This window comes from Magnolia sinica, chromosome 4 (assembly GCF_029962835.1).
Source record: "Magnolia sinica isolate HGM2019 chromosome 4, MsV1, whole genome shotgun sequence".
Lineage (NCBI taxonomy): Eukaryota > Viridiplantae > Streptophyta > Magnoliopsida > Magnoliales > Magnoliaceae > Magnolia > Magnolia sinica.
The window spans coordinates 67,845,494-67,869,251 of NC_080576.1; the positions used below are offsets into that span (position 1 = coordinate 67,845,494).

At 37.9% G+C, this 23,758-nt stretch overlaps 1 protein-coding gene and 1 non-coding gene across 3 annotated transcripts in view; both read right to left on the reverse strand.

Annotated features, from left to right (window-relative positions):
* The window catches only part of LOC131243192 (calcium-dependent protein kinase 29-like), a 62,283-nt gene extending 42,692 nt beyond the window's left edge, over window positions 1–19,591 (reverse strand). The window contains exons 1-2 of one of the 2 annotated variants that reach the window (XM_058242359.1): window positions 18,792–19,591; window positions 318–461 (exon numbers count right to left, since the gene is read on the reverse strand). In XM_058242359.1, coding sequence (XP_058098342.1) covers window positions 318–461; window positions 18,792–19,470 — 823 coding nt within the window. In that variant the 5' untranslated portion in view covers window positions 19,471–19,591. The remainder of the gene's footprint in view (window positions 1–317; window positions 462–18,791) is intronic. The other variant, XM_058242358.1, reaches the window with a different exon arrangement.
* Window positions 19,592–23,395: 3,804 nt separating this feature from the next.
* On the reverse strand, window positions 23,396–23,502 carry LOC131244755 (small nucleolar RNA R71). Its single transcript, XR_009170533.1, has one exon. It is a non-coding gene; the product is annotated as a small nucleolar RNA R71 (small nucleolar RNA).
* Between the last annotated feature and the right edge of the window lie 256 nt (window positions 23,503–23,758).

A 23,758-nucleotide genomic window follows, 5' to 3' on the forward strand; every position in this document is an offset into this window, starting at 1 on the left:
ATAAAACTTATTTTTCAGCACTTACACGATTTAGATCCTTTGGCAAATCAGATTATTAAGTGCTTAAATTAATTTCCATTGAAAATATGGGTATTTTATTCAGCTCCCCTACATTCACTTAATGCTAAAGGCTGAACGCTGAAGGTGGTGGTGCATTAAATTAAATTTTCTTTTCACTTTTGGCTAGAATATCCCTAAAATTATTTCAAAATTACATTTCAGCGCTTTTTAAGTTTTAAGCACTTGACTTAATTTTCAAAGCTTCTTTTTCAGTTTATCAAACAGCACCTTGAATAGAAATTAATGATTTTACTTACCAGCCCAAAATGGGGGCACGCCACTGAGAAGAATATATAAGATGACTCCAGCACTCCAGACATCGATTTCTTTCCCATAGTTGCGGCGTAACACTTCTGGGGCTACATAGTAAGCACTGCCCACGATTTCCCGATACATTTTCCCTGGATATATATTTGCAGTGGCATATGTATTCAGTAAAAGGGAATATTTGTTACTAAAAGTGTGATATGAGACTGAAAACCTTACTAGCATTAATATTTTCCAACCAATGGAAACAACAAGCTTATTTAGTGCTTTCAAGAGGCTTTTATGTACAAATGAAATAGAAAGAAAGAAAATACTTTAAAAACTTCCAAGAACTGACAAACACAGGTATAGTTGTAGAGAAGGAAAAGAGTGTTACTGCCTAGGTTTGTCAATAATGTGTGCTAGTGAGTCTTGAATCGGTTGAGCCTCCATTGAAAGACATTGAAGACCGAAGACTCAAAGCATCAAGGCCTGAAGACAACAAGTAAATTGAGGTGCCTTGGTAATCCTAGCGCTAGACCCCTTAAGTTCCAAAACAACCTGCCTCTAGATGATCCTTCACCCATAGGTAAATCCTTGTTTAATCATCCCAAGCCTTAGCCTTAAAATGAACATTATTAGCTAGGCTCATAGAGGATCAGAATTGTTGGAAACCAGAAAACACAAACAGCAGATTTCTGGAGACAGTTGACCGAATCGACAGTCCATCTAAGCAATTCGATCGATCGAAGGTTTCAATCAACCGATCGAAGACGGCCAAAGCTATCTAGCAAGTAATCTGGACATTTCAAAGAAACTTTGATCAATCGAAGCAGCCGTGTGACTGACCTTCCAAGAACAGATCATCAGTTTTTTGTCCAAGACCATTTGCTTGATAATCCTTCCTTAGTGACAAATCTCGTTCTTGGCAATTTCTCGGCCAGGAATTTCTCAGGAAAGGTTTTTCTTGGGATATTATTAAGAAAATCTCGCCAAAAATATAAATATTTAAAAATATTTATTGTAAATTAATAAATACATTTAAAATTTACAAAAAATATTTTTAAAATTTAAATATATATAACAAACTCCTTAGGATTTTAATATTTTCCAGTTGATATTGCAATAATATTGTTGCAAAATAAATGTGATATTATAAAATCTGCCAATATTTCAAATATCTCGGGATAATATCGTTTGGTATATTTTTCACGATATTTTCAAAATCTCAGCGATATTTGTCACCCTGAATCCTTCATGCAATTTTCTCCAGTGAAGTGGCAATCCATTCTTTATGGGTGCGATCCATCCACAAAGTATTGGATTCGATACTGTTGCCAACAATTCTGTTTTCATGATCATGAACATCGAAACTATTTGGCATCACCAGTTTAAGAGAATGATCATATGATCCATACAAATTCAGTAACAATCAAGGTCATTGCGCAACACTTACCGTCAACACTTGATCAGGTAATATTCCCAAATTTTATTTTTCCAGATTAAAAGATATCCTCCAACAGAAGCCCATGGCATATAGTAGGTCTGATATCTACCAAACTAGCTTTACAAATAGAGCTCAAATTAGTGAAACTTAAAGAACATTGAAAACCTTGCTTTTGTTACTTAATCACTTATGATAGCATTGAATTTTTTGCACTAGACAATGGATACGTTTGAAACACCATGTTAAATGGTGGTGATTCATCCGTCGTATGTGTGACATATGAATGTTAATACCATCTAAATTGCGCAACCCAACATGGATGGAGCACCTCCCGAGACTGCTAATGATTGAATGATCAGGCCAGCCAGTGGCCATAAAATGGATGGTTAACAGGAACGTGGCCAGTGACCCAAATTAAACAGGGAAATTCTCATCTGATTGGTTTGATTTGTGGGCCATGCTTGATCCACAATAAGGCCCAGGATCAAGTTGTGGTATAAACTGACATGCATGTATGCCAGTGCGTAGTAGCCACCAATTAACAGTGAATTCAAAAGTACATTAGTTCTAGTCCTGAAAATTGAGATGATTACATAGTCCAGGTAGGGTTTTATGTACTTGTCCTATGCAGGGCATTTCAGGTTGTCGTTAGAGATTCAATAAATTAACTAGCCATTTCTACAACGTAAGAATATTTGGTGCGGTTATATTCCGATACTAAAAACTGCGTACAAAAATGCAGTTTCAGATTATTTCAGTATATGACAATTTTGTTGTATGACTAACAAGGTCTCCTACAAAAAGACCACCATCATCATATAAGACTTATCCCAACTAATTGGGTCAGCATCCTACAAAAGACCATCCCATGCATTTATTAGGACTTGGGAGAATATGATTCTAGCTTGTCTTAATGCACTGAACACTTCAAGTTAAATGATGGATCTTGAATTTCCAGTGCTAATAACTGTCAATATTCTTTCCAAGGCATCATAAAAAAATTTCAACGGCTTCATAAATGGTTATTATCACCTCTCAATTAAGAGGTTACCAGCTCTACATGCTCCCCTCTCCACATGAACCTTTGGATGCAGCACACCTACCAACCTAGCAAGTGTGTGGACACATAAGTACTGAATCAGGTGTCCCCATTGTCAGTGTGAGGATGATCATACACCAAAATCAGCAGGTCAGCCACCCCTATAAGAAAAGAATAGGCAGTTTTAAGGAAACATGCCAATGGTCCACATTCAATGTGCGTGTATCATGTATGCCCACCAAATGAGTGAACCAGCAAAATTTTTGCATATTGTCATATTCATGGTGGAGGCCATCTTATGCACCACTCAAATGTCCCAAATAATCACCAGGTTGGCATGTATGCCGTGCATAAAGGTGTGTCGGGCAAGCAAGCCTCCTCGAAACAACTCACAATGCACACATACACAGAGGATGGTTAAGCGATATCCAAAACATTCAAAAAGGAGGAAGTGATTAAAGGTCTAAAAGCCCTTCCCATGTCCAAGGTCACTAATCAAACCTAGTCAATAGGAGCATGCTTAAATACCATCTTCAAGACTAAATGCTTCCATGAGGCTTTTTACTGAGAGGTTTTGCTAATGTCCCTATGTCCCCAAAGATTTTAAATGACATGTGGGATGTCCAATCATAATCAGGATTGTAAGCAAGCTATGGCGAAAGAATCACACCAATCGGATTATCTTAACGCTTTGAATGGTGCCAAATTTTTTTTACAACCATCTCCATCTGTTGTTTGCGAGCCATAGATCACATGGTTAGAGTCATCCAACCAAAGTGCTACTTCGGAATCATAAACAATGCAAAGTGAGATCTATTGAACAGATGTTTCCAAAATGATGATTGGACCTATTTTGATTCTCCGCTCAATCTTGACAGTCCATTTTTCATGCTATTGATTGGATGTTTAGGATCATTCGACTGGTATGAGTTTTGCAATGTGGCTTGATCCTAGTTGTATGAATGAATGAACAGTTCAAATCCATGACTGGTCATCCCACGTATCATTTAAAAAGATTTGGGGATGTTGTTAATGTACCCATGAATGTGGGGACATTGCTAACGTACCCATGAATGTGGGGACGTTAGTAAAACCTTTTGCCAAGATATTGATATTGGTGTTCTTTTTTGGCCAGATGTTGGTGGAGTTCTATTGACACCTCTTCATCTATATAACGAAATGAAACACATTTTTACATTCAGCAGCTATATGAGACCATAAGCTTATGGTGATGCCTAGAGAGTACACCTAATAGTGCCCCACAACACTTCAAAAGCACAAATAGTTCTTCAAATTCAACTTAATATTACCAATCAAACTCCATATTCAGTTCTCACTTTTAACCTTTCAATTTCTCCATCCACTAATAGTTTTACCCTTTTCTTTTCATGGATCATCAACTGACTTTACATTGTAGATCCATTTGCAGGGAGCTCCTACAGTTACTATCTTCTAGGAGTAAAATAAAAGGCTACATACCATAAATGGATCTTTCCAGCAACCTTGAAAGTTTAGTTACAAAAGTAGGTTTAATGGAGCACGTGAAAGAAATTTTTGAACAGGAGTTCAATATGACTGGACATCTAAACAGTTCATGAACATCATGACAATGAGGAAGAAGCAATGACAGCTAGTTTGGATAGTGATACATGGAGCATGGATAAGACCCTGCATTTTACAGCCTGTTTGGAATTGTAAATTAGGGTGTTTTTACCATGAAACATGCCACGATTAATTAAAACAGGCATTTGCCAAGCTGTCATATCCATTCCATTTTTGAGCAGTCAAAGTCCTGAATTAGTCAAACGCCAGTGGTCTCTGTTCAAGGTGAATGCAGGCAGCATAATCTCATCTCAAGAACCATTTGACCAAACGTGTGAAGGATCCACACAGTTGCAAACGTGTGAAGGATCAGAAAGGTTGCAATTCCCTCTTCTATAATCTGAATGTAAACAGCGTAACTCTTCGCAACTCCAAGGTCAAATTCCGCTGACATCAGGTTTGAAGTAAAGAATACTGTAGTAATTGCTTGATTACCATATAATTCCTATATAAATTACCGATCCCAACAGACCATTACAAATTTACAACTCCAAGACACAGACTGTGTGAGCATCCCATCCTTAGAGTATCGTGCATACTGATTTAATGCCATGCTATTAATCCTAGTTTATTAAACTAACAGTCATCATGCTACATTCAACAATCTATTATAAGATATGAGATGTTCATTGCCAAATTCTTTATAATTAAAAATTAAAATTTTAAAAAATTTAAAAAAATAAAAATAAAAAATCCTGTCAGGTACTGTTTTGATGCACCCCAAAACCAGTTTCATTTGTTAAAATGTCAAAAAAGCCCTATTTGTTAGACACAAAAAAATGAGTTCATCTCATTTTAGTTAACAATAATTATGTTTTAGAGATCTTGATCTCTAAAAAAAAATTACTGCTAACTAAAATGTGATAGCTCATTTTTAGGCATCTACCAAATAGGGCCTCTGAGATATTTCCATTTAGAAACTAGGTTATTTGGAAGTGAGAGGTCAGAAATGATGTGCAATCTTGATCTTATACATGCTGCAGTGTGTTCCTTTGATTAGTCATGTGATGTATAATTTGCTTCTTAACTATGAAATCATAGAATCAATCAAGCAAAGAAAAGCATCAAGTCCAATCTACTGTTAGAATGAAACATTCTTTACTGCTAGAGGTATCATATCAAGTTGGTTTGTAGACACTACATACAGTGCTTTGGCATCCTAGGAAAGGAATGCATGGCAGCCAAAGAAGAATCACAACAAAAATCAAAATCAAACCAGTAGAGAAACATGCGGGTGTATGCAATGTTTTAAATATCGTTATCGCGTAATGTATCACCCTTGGGATACGGATAAATATGGGTTATCGCATGGGATACATCGGTTGTATCGCTGTTGTTGGAAAACATGGGAACATTGGAAAATTGGTCGAATGTTTCAATGAAACTCTAGGGATTGTTGAAAAACACATCAATACACACTTAGAAATCAAAACATTACAAAAAAAAAAAAAGGTGCACATAATAGGGGTTTCCTTTGTATGGGATCCTAATATATGTGCTTTCCAACTGAACTGATGGAACTATATTCAAAGTCTATTCATATAATTTATAAATGTAAGAAGACATGCATGGAAACACAAGCAATACATTCAAAAGCAAAAGAAGGATCACTAAATCAGGTTACATACATGTTTAATTTTATGTTTAGATACAAAGATTGCAACTAATTTGTGAGAAATTCAGACTTTTTGTTTTTTATCAATTTTCCGCAACTTGACCCATCTCCCCCAAATCTCGAAATCGAAGTTCCAAATCCATAATTTTTCGTGAAAAACATGAAGAATCATAGATTTGTAACCATTTGACACTGGTTTAACGTGGTTTACAACAAAAAATATGGATTGAAAATTGAAAATGCTAATTGGATCGAGTAGGTGGGATATATCGGCACTACTTGTGCGTTTCGTATCGCACAAGTAGGATACAACATATATCGTGGGATATATTGGCTAATATCGTCAATATTTAAAACACTGGGTGTGAGTGGCATATGGTGGCAAGCATTGTTATAGAATTTGTCACTCGGGGTAGACTTGGCATCCCCTCACTTTCTGACTCAAGCTACTCAATTATGTCAAGTGACAGGCCAGGTTTTTGCAAATAAATAATTTAGAAATTAAAAAATAAACAATATTTTGAGGTTTAAGGATAAAACAGTGAGTTTCAGTGATCAGGATTAATCAATGTAGACATATATTGTGCCGTCTAGTTGTACAGTTCACCAAGATGACCATACAATCATATGGCCCATTCTGCTTTTATTTTTGTTCAAAGTCCCTACACTTAATGTGTACCTATCTTAGAGTTTTTGTCATTTTTGTTTTTTACTTAATTAAGATATTAGCAAGGCGGGTAGGGATGTCCAATCCTAATACCCTTTTTGACACAATCTTCTCTTCTTCTCTCCTTTCTTCTTTCATCCTCTATTCCAAACTATGGTATCAAAGATCCACGCAATTGAGTTTGGATTTCTACTGGCTTGGTTGTCTATTCTTTCTTAAAACTCTTTATTCTTCTCTCCTTGTTATCCACCATTTTCTTGTGTAGAGAGTTTCTTATGAAACTCAGGGCTTCCTCTCTTTTTGGTTTGTTAGACTCAGTGTTGTCAGAATCATGAGATTCTATACGAATCGTATCGTATGTCCGTACAATTTGAATTGTATGGATGAATCGCAAATACGATCAAACATTACAATTCATATTGATTCTCCAAAACCAGCAGCGTCCGGTGCAAAATCTTTTTTCTTCTTCTTCTTCTTCTTCTCCTTCTTGTGTGTGTGTGTGTGGGTGGGTGGGTGGGTGGGTGGAAAAATCTATCTTTTGCTACCTTTAAGAGATTTTGTGGACTTTTAGAACTTGTAGGCCATAGGAGAACTAGAGAAAGGAATCAAAATGTCTTTTTCGTCGCTCAACAAAATCAAACATCGCTTGTTGCATTCGATTTCTACGTTAAAATAGGTAAGAATACATGTAAAATATTCAGTTAATCCTTTTTATTTCATTTCCTTCATATATTGGTGAAAATATAGGTTTTTAGGAAAAGATATTTAGAATTTTTCATTTTTTTTCATTTTTTTTTTCAGATTTCTACAATTCTTTTTTAGGGTTCTTGTGTTTAAAAGTTATTTATATCCCCACATACATTATGATATCACTTCTTTTCTTTCTTTGGAGAGAGTTGTGAGATTTAGTGTTTATGTGGACCTAAATAGTTTTTTTTTTTTTTTTTTTTTTTTAAGAAGTACTCATTTATTTCAAATTTAAACTAGTTTTCTCATTTTTAATAAATTTAATATCTTCTATGTTTGTGTGGGGCATAAATAGTTGTTTTCTTAATATGTATGTAGGCTTGCCTTGTCACTTGCATGTTTTTATGACAACCCCAAGTGCAGGGCTGATAACTTGGTGACACCGAGGTCGTACCCAAGGACTTGCTATTGTCCGATTTCTGGAATACGTTAGAATTAGAACTAGAATCTAAACTAATTACTAAAATATGGTTTAAAGAGTAATTGTGGAAGAACCTATCATAAATAGAATACAAGAGTGTCAAGGATCAACTTATAGCTTCCCTAATGTTAAATTATTTAGTTCAATTAGATCACACAACTAAAATCAAAGTCCTATCCTATCTAGCCAGATAATGGAGCAGTTAAATCATCATTCATGTATTCCAAAACAGATCTGAACTTTCATTGAATTGGTTCCCTCATAAAGCATCAACGTGTTGTTCGCAGGGAATTCAAAGCATCTATCATGCTCGGAGTCAATGATAAATCAATGGATTTTACATACCAAACAATTGCAAAACATGTAAGAGAATATCAATAGTCTTCCTAAGCATCCAAAGTGCCCGGAGTTGACAATGGATCAAAGTAAACTGAAAATACTTCTTCATTCAAACCAAATATCAATGAATTGTTCAATATGAAAACCAAATAACTTGAATCAAAATAAAATAAACATTAAGAAGAACTACAAGCTTCACCAAGGTATTCTATACCATTCATCTTGCATACACAAATATTCACACATATTCACATATATACTCACTCAATTACACATGTACCCACACACATGGGCACCTCATGTGCACCCCACACATGTACACTGTGTATGAACACCACACGTATGCTCTTACATGTGAACACCACACATGACTACACTCCACACGCGTTCACCACACATGTGCATCACACATTTACATGCCGCACACCACCCACCTCACTCCACACACCCCCACAATTCCTCCCTTACACTACTCTTGTCCCCACTCTCTCCCAACATTGACCCATAACCCACTCCATTGTCACCTTCATCTACAACAAAATAGCGATGCAGTCCCCTTAATCCCTCCCATAATCAACTTTCTCCACCCCCTCTACAAATAAGACCCTCCACCCCTCCCACTCATGCCCAAACCGAGAGAGAGAGAGAGAGAGAGAGAGAGAGAGAGAGCTAAAGAGAGGCGTGGAAAGCAAGAGAGGGGGAGATGGAGAGAGTGAGAAGGGAAAGGAGAAGGGAGGAGGTGCACACGTTCACGCACACGCACACACAAACACACACATGTGAGTCCCTATACATATTTTTCTTTTCTTTTTCTTTTTATTATTGTATACGTTGGTTATTCTGAAATTTTCTTTTTTCCCTTTTTTTTGCAAGTGGAACCCTCGATTTGTGATTCAAATCTGCCCAAGATGGACGGAGAAATTGGCAACAAATCTATTCAATTTTTTGCCATGAGAAGGGCCCACAATCTGTCCATTTTGGACAGCAAGGATGAAGCCTAAATCAGTTAATCTGTCCATTTTGAACAGCCACTTTGGACCATAAATTTGTCCCAAATCGCACCTTTAAATGGGCCAGAAAGCCACCCCAAATATGAACCGTTTGATGGCCCAGAAAACTGTCCAAACCAGGACCATTGGATGGTCCATGAATCTGTCCTTTTCTAGAACTTTAAATGACTCAGATATCTGTCCAATTCTGGACCACTAAATGACCCACTAACCAGTCCATTTTTGGACTGTTAGACAGCCCACAAATTTGTCCAAAATATGGACCTTGGATGGCCTTAAATCTGGCCAATTCTGGACCATTGGACGGTCCGGAAATCTGTCCAAATATGAACCTCTAGACGGTCCAGTAAACTGGCCGAATTTGGACCTTTGGACGGTCCATAAATCTGTCCAAATCTGGACCCATGAACAGCCATAAATATGTCCATTGATGAGCCATAAAAATTGTCTAAAATTGGGCCACATGATGACCTTTAAATCTGTCCTAATTAGACTGTAAAGAGGGCATAAGAATCTGCCCAAATCAGGACCCCAAACACACGTACAATCTTGAAGAATGAGACGGATTTTAGAATAGTTTTGGTCGTCCATTTGTGCCAAAGGAGGGACAAATTGTGACCATTTAAATGCTCTAATTTTTTGGATGAGTTGGTCCATTGTATTTCATCCAGAAATTTATAAATAAAATCTCGTAATTGTGGCCAAGATTGGACAGAAATCTGGCTTTTTGATCATTGTGGAAATCTGTGAAAAGTAGGACATATGTTGGGTTCCAAAAAGGGTACAAGTGGGGACATGAATTGGGATCTGAGTTTAGTGCAAGGCGGCCCATGTAGATCTTGTGAAGTTTTAGCCAATGGCTCGTGTGCAAAATGAGGAACCGAGCGTAACTCAAGTTTGGGATGCACATTCCTTTATATCTTCAAAATTCACTAAGGCATGAAAATCCTATTTCCATCATGTGGAGTATTTTTTTTTATATATATAAGTCCCTAGGATGTGAACTCTCATTTCTAAATACTATGCGGCCCCAATTACCCACTCGCATTAGCTTTTTTCAAAAAATAATAATAATAATAATACCATTAGTTTCTTTCTTTCAAAATTATCTATACCATTGGTTGCACATTAAGTTGGCCTTCTAATAAGTCAACAATCACCCCTAATCTGACCTACGAGTCCAAGAGACGAACGAATTACTGGAATAAAATGTGCAGCAAGACAACATGAACTGAGATTTCAGGAAAATGGCATGTCTTCCAACCTCCATACCTCACGAACCCCTTTGAATATTGATTCCAAACTAAAACGAATAGCTATACCTCTTAATTAGCTTTCCAACGAACCAAAAATCACCAAAAACCTATGCATGAGTATTGACATCCGACAAAAACCGAGGATTTCGAAGTCTGAAAATCAGAAATTGACATCTATGTCCTACATGAAAAATCTAAAACACAATTTCCATTTAGTTTAATTTATTTGATCCAATTTTGATCAAATTGACCCTAGATCACCAAATTAGACACCATATTTTCAGTATTGGGCTATCTTAATAAAATATGGCTAGAAAGCAATCCCTCTCTAATCACACTAATTTTCTCCCAATTTCTCTTTTCCCCTCTCCTTCTTCAACATGGTACCAAAGGCAAGGTTTCCTTGACCCTAGTTCTTCTTACTATCCTCCTTTTTTCCATCCCTGCTCTCCCTTTCTTTCCCTTTTACTTTTTTTTTTTTTAATCTTCTTCCCATAGGATTGCTGGCAGCAACAACCACGATGCCCAAGGCCACCGGCCATCGCAACCAGGGCCTCCACCAGCCACAGCAGAAACCACCAACCCCAACACCACCATCAGCAATGGTAGCACCATCCGATGCTACCACACACAGTGGCAATCAGGCTATTTAGTTGTACTGCTGATCTTTGCCGGAAAACTCTGGAAGGCCTTCATCAATTGTTTTGCTTGTGTCCCTTGATGTCCAACGACACCCCTTGAATCTGCATTTTGGAGTTACAATGCCCACTCTATTATGAAGTTTGTGGCATCATCTTTCCTTTTTTTAGTTGTGATTAGTGTTTTAAATAGCAAATAGCATGTAGCGTAGCGTTCACCCCTTTGAAGCGTGAGGCGTAAGCTACATAGCATGTAGTGTTAGCTACACACTACTTCTAGATTTTTAATCAAGGTTGTGCTTGGTTGCACGCACCAATTCATGATATTTTGCACCAAGTTGGACTGATTAATAATGAAATTTAACAAAATTTCATTATATTTGGTGCAACCAAATGCAACCTGAAGTAATAGGAAAGGCAATGTCGAAGTATAAAGGTCAAGAAAGATTAGTGAAATTTAATACTCTTACTTATATTATTTTACTAAAAGCATTAAAATAATTAGCTATTTTTTAAATAGAAAATTGTAATAAATCATTGATAACATTAATTGATTTTAATGTTGCAGTGAAAAATAACTCGTAACGTGAGCTACGTAGTGTGTAGCATAGTCTATGTAGCGTGTAGCCTATGGAAATTATCATGAAGCATAGGCTACATGTGACTTGACCTATTTTCATGACCTACGTAGCGTTAAGGCTAAGCTATGCTATGTAGCGGAAGCTACACACTACATAGCATAGCTATTTAAAACACTAGACTTGTGATCTTGTTTTTGCATGTTATCTTTCCCATAGTACAGTGTATGGGAGGTATTGTGGGATGGGTGATGAAAAAGAGGCAGCAACGGATCCACTCAGCATGATCATCCAGGGTTAGTGATTACTACTTTGAAGTTCAATGGACCAAAACACCTAACTCGGTCAGAATTGTCCAAGATGTTTATTGGTGGTCGGAACAAAAATGGCTATACATCCAGCAACAAAGAGCCCAAGGAAGAAGATCTATCCCATGATGATTGAGAAAGCGAGAATTAACCAAGATGTCTTGCTGCTTCACTCCATGCGACCATGGTATTAGAAAATAGTCAAACAACCAAAACAGGCCCATTGTGTAATGGTAATGGTGGGACCCATTACGTAACAGTAATGGTGAGAACCATTACGCAACATGGGGCTGTAACGCCCATTCTGGAAAAAAAAATAAATTGTCTGCGGCCCATAATGGGCTGATACAGGACTGATACATTTTCTTCCTTCAACAAAATGCTTTAGCCATTACGGGCCCATAATGGCCACTGCAGCCCCTATTGTAACAGCCATAAGTTCGCCATTACAGCCACCATTACCATTTTTAAATACCTTGCAAGCAACTTGACATTAGTGGAGGATTGATGCTCTGTGAGACTGCCAAAGAAATCCGGATGCAGGTGCAATATGTACTCCCAACGTAATGATTTGGCTCATACTTCCAATCGCATAAAAAGATCACCAGTATGCAACAGGGCGAATCAACCATTGAAGCATACTAATGCAGCCCTTCTTCAAAGGAATTGGATCATTGTATGCCAACTGTTGCAATTCCTAAAGAACCCTGCAAATGGTCGGAGAAAGGGAGAATCTTTGAGTCCTTAGCAGGCCTACATACTGATCTTGAGCCTCAGTGAGTACAGATTCTAGGGAGTCCCTACCTTCTCTAGAATTAATTTATAACTATGTCAGAAGTAATGCAGAGCATCGGGCTTCATCAGGAGTGCATAACACACCAGTTCCCAAAAGATCTACCTTTGTTGTTGACTCCAAATCATCTCATTGAGGAAACCCAGAAAAAGGGCAACCACGGTCAACCTCTTGGAAAAGTGACAAGGGTGAGTTGTTATATACTCATTGCGGTCAGTGTCAACACACCCGAGATTATTGCTATAATCTTCACTCTCATCTTCATACAAAGTCCAAGAGTGAGGCAAATAGTGTGGCGATTGAGGAGTCATCATCCTCCTTTATTGATAGAGTCCGGCGCAACCAGCAAGTTTCATGGAAAGGTTGCCAATTCATCCTCTCTTTCTCTTTTCGATACTTCAAGTGAACCTTCAAACTTTGGATGAAGATGAGAGTTAAGATTATAGCAATAATCTCGGGTGTGTCGACACTGACCGCAATGAGTGAGGCAAATAGTGTGGCAATTGAGGAATCATCATCCTCCTTTATTGATAGAGTCCGGCGCCACCAGCAAGTTTCATTGAATGGTTGCCAACCTTTATCCTCTCTTTCTCTTTTCGATACTTCAAGTGAACCATCAGGTATGTCTGTTAATCATGTGTCTAAGTCTGCACCCTATTCTTGTAGGCCCAGTGCCATTAGCAAGTTTCATCAAAAGGTTGACAGGCTTAATGCCTCTCTCCTATTGATGCTACAAGTGACCCATCTGGTATATCTGCTATTCATGTGTCTAGGTCCGCGCATCTTATCCTTTTGATCATGGATCCTTGATGTTGGCACCGCTGATCACATGATTGGACAAGAACGTAATTTTTTTTCATCCCCATCGCATTAAATTGGTTGATGCATCCTACTTCAGAGTTGCTGGGAAGGGATCTTATTGGCTCAATTATTCTTTAGAGTTACTTTTTGTTCTTCATGTTCCATCTTTTCCTACTATTTTGCTTTTTGGGAGTGCTTTAACCAAGCAATTAAACTATCGCATTACGTTTTTCCCTTCCCATTGTATTGTTCAGGATACACGGACTAAGATAAGGATTCGTGGTGGATGTGGAGCTCGAGTGTTGTGCCTACTTGATGTCTCTAAGTCCTTAGTTTTTCTTTTCAGAGTCAAGTTTAGATAATAATGACCGTGTACAACTTTGGAATACACACATGGATCATATGCCAGTCAAGTCACTCAGAGTTTTGTTTCCAAATAATTTAGCGAGAATGTTCACCTTCAATGTGATAATTATTAATTTTTTTAACACTATTGAACCATCTATGAGTGTTACTTCCTTTTTCCTTAATTTATTCTAATGTCTAAGGCCTTGATGCAACCAAATGGCCTCACAAGCTGATTAATCAATATTTGAAGAAAAGACCCACATCTACATGTGCACATTCCACACGTGTGCATAAGAAAATGTGCACTTTCCCTTTTTAGCTCATCTCTACTTACCCTTTTTCTTTCATATCTCTAAATTAGGAAATATCTCCATTTTCCATTTTTAGGAAAATCTCTACATTAGGAAATATCCTTACTTTCTATTTCTTTTAAATCTCTACATTAGGTAATTTCCTTTGATATCTTTATATTACGCAAGAAGTAATCTTAGATTCTTCTTATTTAAGTAATTTCTTAGTTAGGTAATTTTCAATGTTTTTTAAGATCTTTGCTAGCTAGAAGTTCTATTTGTAGATTCCATAGTTTTTATTGTAGATTGTAAGGACTGATTATAAATAGGGACTATGGCCTATGGAATAAGACAAGTTGATTAATATTTTCTTTAAGTAATACTCATATTTCTTTATAATAGTTGTTGAAAGCGGGGGGAGGACTATTGAGCTTGCTCATAGTCTTTCTTTTGTGGTCTCTAGCATTCGGCTAGAGGATTGTTAGGTCCTTTTCCACAATCTCTTTCTTTCTCTTTGATCTATTTGATTCCCCTTTAGGGGTTTGCATTAAATTGGTATCAAAGCAATTAAAGAAAGTAATTTTCTCATCTCAATCCCACCCTTTCGTCTTTCCCCTTCCTCAATCCTTTATCTTCCAATTTCTTTTATTTCCCTTTTCCCTTCTCAAAATCACCAAACCCTAAACCATTCCTTTTCCTTTTTTTCTCCCAAATTCTTTAAACCCTATCCATACCTTAAAAAAACAAAATAAAATAAAAACTTGTTTATATCCTCTTTCAACCCTACTATATCCTAATCCTATTCCAACCCATCAATTCCTTACCCTCTCTTTTCCTTACCAAAAAAATAAAATAAAATTCCCAAACCACATAATCTTAAATCTAGAATCCAAGCCTATAGCCTATGTTCTTGTTTAGAGATGTCGTGGATAGGAAAATGTCCATACGCCTCGTACAAATATCCCCATCCAGACTTTCCTACCTGTCCATATGTATCGCGTTATTCTTATTCAGCTCATTCTAACTATGGGTCTTTTCTACCCCTATTGTCTCGAGTCTCACCCATCTTCATATGGGTCTTTTAGAGATTCCTTTCAATGGCCCTCCAGATGTTAAGAGCAACGACAACCACGTGTTGGCTACTCAAAAGCATCCCATAGCATGGAAATATCAATGATGACCAAGAATGTTCAAGAGACCTAAGAAGAGAATTTATTGCAAATGAATTCAAGGAACTCAAGGAGTTGGTGAGAGCTTGCTTTGAGCCCTTGATTGAAGAGGAAAAGCTTTATGCGCTTCAATCTGTTTTATCCAGAGTTCCAAGAAACAGCGCGATTATATATAGTGTGGCAACTCAAAAGGAATCCTCCTTTGGTTGGTTGATGGATCAATGGTCAGATTGGAGAAAATTCAAGTAAAACCAAAAGATCAACTAGTGGATGATCCAATTGAAGAGACTGAAGGTTTAATAGATATGGACGATCAGGTGGTTAAAGAGATTAATAGTGCTACAATTATAGTAGCAAGCTCCATAAAGGTCAACACAATAGTAGCATCTCAACATCAGTCAAGGTATGAAAATAAGAAGCCAACTGTGACCAAGATGCCACAATCAACATCTAGAACGTGGACAACCAACAAGAAGCAAAGGAAAAGATGATGCATGTTTCAACACCGTATTATGCACCAGCTAACCGTTAGGCATGTAAGTCTCTATCATCAACTACCAGAGAAGCCGAAGAAGACACACTACAAATGAAGATCTTTGCAGGAGATTATGACTACCAATTTAAAGTCAAGGATGAGTTTTTTTTAAGCCGAATGGAAGTGATGCAACCAAATGGCCACACAAGCCAATTAATCAAGATTTGAAGAAAAAGCCCACATCTCACATGTGCATGTTCCGCACGTGTGCATAAGAAAATGCGCATTTTCCTATTTTAGTTCATATCAACTTTCCCTTTTCTTTCATATCTCTAAATTAGGAAATATCTCTACTTTCCATTTTTAGGCAAATCTCTATATTTGGAAATATCCTTACTTTCTATTTCTTTTAAATCTCTACATTAGGTAATTTCCTTTGATATCTTTATATTAGGCAAGAAGTAATCTTAGATTCTTCTTATTTAAGTGATTTCTTATTTAGGTAGTTTCCTTCTTCTTCTTTTTCAGATCTTTGCTAGCTAGGAGTTTTATTTTTAGATTCCATAGTTTTTAATGCAAATTTTAAGGATTGATTATAAGTAAGGCCTATGGCCTATGGAATAAGACAAGTTGATTGATATTTTCTTTGAGTAATTCTCATATTTATCTATGGTAATCACTAGGGAGGGGGGAGTGATCTCTAATTCAAGGCTAGAAGACTATTAAGCTTGCTCATAGTCTTGCTTTCACGGTCTCTAGCATTCGGCTAGAGGATTGTTGGGTCCTTTCCCACAATTTCTTTCTTCTTTTCTTTGATCTATTTGCTTCCTCTTTTGGAGTTTGCAGTAGGCCTACTCCAAGTACTTTTGCCTCTGGTTATAAATATTTCATTTCAATTCATTCATGATTATTCCCGTTTTACTTTGACATATCTTTTTAAAAATAGAAGCAAGGTACAATCAATTGTAAAACTGTTTGCCAAAATGATTCGGACTTAATTTGAGACTCAAATTAAGGTTTCCCAGCTGACAATTCCAAGGAATACATGTCATGAGATCCATAGTTATCTCTATGAGCATGACATTAAATTCCAAACTTCTTGTCCTTACACACCTCGATATAATTGAGTTGCTAAATGCAAGAATCAGACCTTCTTGAGGTAACTTGATCCATGTTAATAGAGATGGAGGTTCCAAAGGTCTACTAGGATGAGGCAATTCTAACTACCGCTTACGTGATTAGTAAGATGCCTTCACGTTCACTCGGCAATAGTTAACCCCCTTCACATCTTAAATCTCAATTCTCCTTTGTTCAATATTCCTCCTTAAGTGTTTGGGTGTATGTGCTTTGTTCATGCGTTGGAACCTTACCGTGATAAGTTAGGATCTCAATCTTTTAAATGTGTTTTCTTCGGTATGCATCAAGCAAAAATGTGTCTAAGTGTTATTCACTTGAAACAAGGAGGAAGTATATCTCAAAGGATGTCACAAGTTTTAAGAATGTACAACACCTAAATTCAAGGGATATTGAACTTGCCCCTTCATTTGGTGAGGCATTTCTCCTTCCTATCACAGAAGACAGCCCTTGTTCATGTTCCTCATGAGTCCATAGAAAAAGCTCTTTAGGTATATACCCGCAAAAATAGAGAAGTCTTCAAAGATGATCAACCACCACCTCAATGCCAGAATCGGACAATTATTCTCTTCCTTCTAAGCCAATTCCCTCTACAACTCCATTCAAGTTTCTAATTGCTCTTTGCAAGGCTAACTGGGTACATATAGTTTTAGAGAGGATACAAAAAATATGGTGTCCCAACTCTCGAGGGAGCACTGAAAATACAAATATATTCTCTAACATTTATAGAACTACCCCAACTAATGTTGTGAGCTGTGAAATTACAATGCTACCCTTTAGAAAACATAACATTTTGACAATTGGCATAGTCTCCTCTCTGTAGGCCAAAACCTCAAAGAAATATCCAAAAAGCTTCTGTTCACCTTAATTGCCTATTCTAGTGCCATAGTTTACCGTCTTACCATCAAATCGACCATCTAGATAAAACCATTTGTGCTAGATGACACATCAAGGTGCTCATGAGACCAATGCACTTTGGTCATAACTCATAAAAGATTTGAGCATATAGCTCATTTGGCCAATTTACCGATTCCTTGAACTGAGGTTCGACATGGTCAATTAGTTATCTCCTAGATATCTTTGATTCAATAAACATGAATCTCATAGAGTGCGACAATACCTAAATGCTTTGGATAATTTGACAAAGAAACTTATATATGATTATATGCTCACAAAACGAAATCCACAAGGATAGTCTTTTGAAAGGTTTGACATGGTCAATTAGTTATCTCCTAGATAGCTTTGATTCAATAAACATGAGTCTCATAGAGTGGGACAATACCTAAATGCTTTGGATCATTGACAGAGAAACCTAGTATATGATTAGATGCTCACAAAATGAAATCCACAAGGATAGTCTTTTGAAAGGTGTCTACAAGAGGAGAACATTGCAATCAATCAGCAAGTAAATCATGAGCGCGTGTCATCTTGTGAGTGTCCAAAGTATGTTTTGATTTATTTATTTTTTTATCAGAAGCGATTTATTTTGACAAATAAATTCAGTATGTTCATGCGTTCACAAAATGGAATACATAAGGATAGTCTTCTTTCTTTTTGGGATTGGATCATCCAACTGGAGCAGACTTCAGGCTGTGTACAATCCTGTATGGGGAAAACAATTTGGACAGTCCGGAATGACATATATGTATGCCCATAAAAATGCACCATAGCCCTTCCAAGTTCCAACATGGATAAGAAAAAAGGGCAGCTTAATCCAACAAACTAGAAATGCAGGAAATGAAAAGCAAGATAAAAATTTAAAAAAAAAAAAAAAAAATTGCAGGCTATATTACAAATCAGCATCTTACCCTCCTCAATGAACACGGAGAGACCAAAATCTGTCACCTTGAGTGGCGAGTACTCCTCCTTACTGAGCAGCAAGAAATTCTCTGGCTTGAGATCCCGATGCATCACCCCCATGAAATGGCAGACGTGGACCACATTGACGATTTCACGGCCGATGGCAGCAGCAGCACGCTCCGAGTAACTACCCTTGGCAATGATCCGATCGAAGAGCTCCCCACCGGAGCAGAGCTCCATGATTAAATGGATACTGTTGTGGTCCTCATATGCGCCCTTGAATTCGACAATGTTGGGCTGGCCAGTGAGATGCTGCATGATTGCGATCTCTCGGCGCACGTCCTTGATATCACTGTCGTGGACAAGCTTGCGCTTGGAGATGGATTTGCAGGCGTATTTGAGGCCAGTGGACTTCTCAGTACAAAGACGGGTGACCCCGAACTGGCCGTGGCCCAATTCCCTCTCGAGAGTGAAGAAGGAATTGACATCCGAAAAGGGCTTTGAGAGGATGTTGCCAGTGTGGGAGGATGTTGCGGCTGAGCTTAGGAGTGATAAGTGCTGCTGTTGCGGATGAGCTTTCTTTTGTTGTTGGTGTTGTTGTGGGTGTTGCTGAGGGCGGAGAGGAGAGGATTTTTGCGGGGGAGATGAGATTGGGATTTCATGCGTTTTTGTGAAGCAGCTACCCATTTTAGGAAATGGTTTTGGTTTTCGAAGTCTGCTCCAGAAGGATTTCTTAGCAGAGAAAGAGCTTTCATGGCATGCATAAAAAAGGAAGCGTAGAGAGAGAGAGAGAGAGAGAGAGAGATTCGAAGCGTGTTGTTGTAAGCTGGTGCACTTTGCGATAGCGTGTTGTTGTAAGCTTGTGCACTTTGCGATGGGGAAATTTTCTAGAAATGTCCTCGACAATTACTCGTTTTACAAATTGGTTTAATACGCGGGAAGTTTGAAAGGTGAGGACATTATTGTCACGCGAAAAGCTTGGTTCGAAATTCGAACCGCATAAAAGAGCGGATCCTGGCAGAATTTAATTGCAATGCGCTTGCACACCACTTAGCGTTCACTTGCAATATATTCTCTCAATCGAACCTGTCAAAGCTGTGGGTGTGGGTCCCGTCTACAATGGGACCTTAAAAGTCCAAATTCAACGACTGTCTGTCTATCACTTGGAGACTTATGATTTCAAGCAATCTGCTGTCTGGCGTGTGAGACCCCACTACTTAGACGCTTGGATTGATGGATGTGTGAGCCACGTGGTTGATAATGTGTACATGTACACATACATATGTTCGCACTTTGTCAGAGTACATTTATCCCGGCCTATTCCTTACTGTGGGGCCCACCGTGATGTATATGCCTTACATCCACGACGTCCATTTGTTTTTACACGCGCGGCGGGGCCTTGTCCTGGATCTGGAACACTTGCTCGCGAGAATAGCAACAGCGCTGACGAAAGCAAGCCGCGTGATACCAACGCTCGACCAGGGTCCACGGCTGGTCAATTCCCGTCCTTTAAGCTGCCAGGATCATGTTGACGCGTTGGTGGGAAACGAGCCAACCAAGACGCTTATCAACCGGCTTTCACAGGGGAGAGAATTATGGACGCGGAATGCTTTCCGTGCGACCCACCATGATGCATGCATTTTATTCATGATGTCTGTTGGGGAAAAATATATGAGCCGATGAGTTGACTTATGGGATGGACCGTCTCTACAAATCACCATGCACTCAATAGGATTTGATCCTTAAGGAGCATCTACTACCAAAGATAGGTCAACCTTCGAGGAGGTCGATGCAACTGTAACGACACTCAAAGAGAATGCTACCATAAGTCTATTCAAATGGCCGATTGCCGACCGAACCTATAGGTCAGCCACAAGACGACTATAGGTCGGTCATAGTTCGATCATAACTTGGTCATAGCTCAGGTAAATGTCAATCTGACAGAAAGCTCAATATTGCTTGTGCCTACCATATCTGACACCTCTATCACCCAACCTTTTCTTGGACCAACAGTCTGGGAATCTCTCCAACAGCCTGAAGAACTCTCCCAAGATCTTCGGGGGATCAAATCAGATCCCAAAAACCTTGGATGACGGTAATCTCAAGAGGATCCTGGACGAATCCGAATACTTGTGCAGAATGGTCTCCGACATATCGGAAGAAGACTCCTTACGGCATGGTCTTCCTTCTCCTATAAATAGAGGTATCCCCAGCCAATGTAAGGTACGCATACACATTTTAATACTTGACTGGTGTTGAATGTCAAATATTGCATATTTTTTCCCAATTATATCTTGGTTTTATGAACATGATAATGCTTAATGGTATATTTTATACATGTTTGTGTTGCAAGGTGAGTTTAAGAGCTTAGATTGAAAAGAATGCTAAAAATATTGATTTAATGCTCAAGAATTACCAAGGCAAAGAATGGATCTTTGGAGACCAAGATTGAAGATTTCAAGACCCCAAGATCCAAAGAAACCAGGTGGAGAAGGAAGTTCACAGTGCAAAGTGCAGAAATTAACAACATCAAAAATAATCTTGTCATCGACCACAGTTCGATGACATCGAAGCCAGAATTTGATAACCTCGAACACAGCTCGATGACATCGAATTTTTACCTAAAATCAAGTTAGTTGCTAGACACATTGGATGCAATTCTCGAGTACTCGAAGCTTCTCTCGATGACATCGAAGAATTGCTCGATGACATCGAAGTCTGTTCGATTGCATCAAATTTATTGAAGAATTTGAAGCAACTCACTAGACTGTTTTGGATATTTTTTCGATTACTCGAAAACAATTCGATCGCAACGAAGACTGTTTGATGACATCGAAGGTTTGTTCGATGATAAGAAGAGTTACGCAGTGCAAAAGGTGAAAATGCACAACTTCTGGATTCAAATCCCTTCGATGACGTCGAATGATGTTCGATGACATCGAAGGCGTTACGCAGAGTTACGTGGACTGTGTAAATTGAGGCGATTTTGCGATCTTGTGTGAACTAGGCTTATAAATATGAGTTTCCTAGACACTTTTTAGATATCTATGGTTTTGAGGAGTAGAGCAAAAGGGTGGGGCCATCTTCCAAGAGTTTCTTCTTCCTTTCTTCCTAGTTTTTAATGCTTTCTTTGAGGATTTTAGATCCAATCATGTCTATGGTTTGCTAAACCTCTTAGTTAGGGCTAAGAGGTGAAGCTCGTAGCGTTTTTGAGATGTTTTTCTTGTTTTGATTCATGTTCTTATTGGACTTCTTTAATTCTATTTCGATATTTAAGGAATACTTTCAGTTATTAATGGTTTGTTGTGACTTAAATTACAATAGATCTACAATAGCTTTGAGTATCTTTTTCTTTTTTTTCTTATTTTGTGATTGTGGGATTGGTAAATCCTGTTGTTAGCCATCGTCTCCAGGGCATGGTTTGGTAATGAAATCCCTTCTAACCCTTACAATTTTCCTTTATTGAGAATTAGGTTAATGAAAGTTCAAATTTGATTTTATTGATATATCTTCCAATTGGATAGGATAGGACTCCAATTCCAGTTATGTTCCTTGAATCAGATAAGGAAACATCCTGATAGCTACAAGTGGATCCTTGGAACCCTAGTTCTCACCTTTAAATTCACAATTTTAATTAAATAATTCATAATTACTCTTCCAATTATTCATATTGATCTTCTTCTAGTTTTGCTTCTAGTTACTTTCAGAAACGTACAAGATTAGTCCATGTGGATTCAACCTCGGTCTCACCAAGATTATTACTACATCGCGACCAAGGACTAACGGTTGCGTTTTTCTGAATTTAATTAGTTTTAGAATTAGGTTAAGATTAGGGTTAACTTTTTGTTTTATTTTTAGGTTAGGAATTTTTCTACTTTATTTTTAGAAACTAACTTTGTTTTCTGCTTTGTAGGATCTTGACCTAGCATCTCTTATCTGTTAACTTCGTTCTAACTCTCTCTTTCTTACTTCTTATTTGTTGTAGTTTTCAATTCTTAGATTTAGGGTTAAATTCTGAACTTGAAGGCTGCGAGTATTTCATGCCCAAGTGGGTTCGTGACAACGCTCGACGTCTCTTAAGTGAAAGAGGATTAATTGAAGGGTTATCTATCCATCACAGAATTAGACACCGCTTAAGATCCTCAGAGTCAATTGAAGTAATGGATGCTAATCAACCGGCCAATCAACTGCAATTCAACCTCAACCTCCGGTTGAGGAAATTTAGGATGAGAATGAGGTGCATCAAGCACCCCTGCCTCGTACTTTGTAAGATTATTTATAATCGGCGGGGGTGAGCACACCTTCTTGTATGATTTTTTCAGAAAATACAAGAAATATGGATATCAAGCCAGGAGTGATCTAACTCCTCCTAAAGTTACATAGACTTGAATCTGAAAGTCCATATTTACACATGAAAGAGTTTAATGAAATTATAGTCACTTTATATTTTCCTAATGTGTCCGAGGACACAGTCAAGATGAAACTCTTTCCCTTCTCCTTAAAAGAAAAGGCTAAGACATGGTTGCACTCACTACATCCACGATCCATTGGTAGATGGAACGACATGACAAGGGAGTTCATAAAGACATTCTTCTCATATCATAAAACAAATACCCTTAAAAAGTTGATCATGAGCTTCACCCAAAAGGAAGATGAAACATTCTTCTAATATTGGGAGCAGTTCAAGGATCTTGTCAGTTCATGTCCACAACATGGTTTTGAAACGTGGCACATAACAAGTTTCTTCTACGATGGACTGACATCTTCCATATGCCAAATGGTCGAGAGCAAAGATGTCAATGATGTGTGGGATTATTTTGACAAGCTTGTTGAAAATCCCCAACTAGCATTTTGCTAGTCCCAAGCATTTTTTGACCCTCAAAACTAAGTAATAAATGGGGGATAATATGCAATATTTGACCCTTAATACAATCCTCAACCAACATTTTGCTAGTCCCGAGCAAAGTATGCGAAA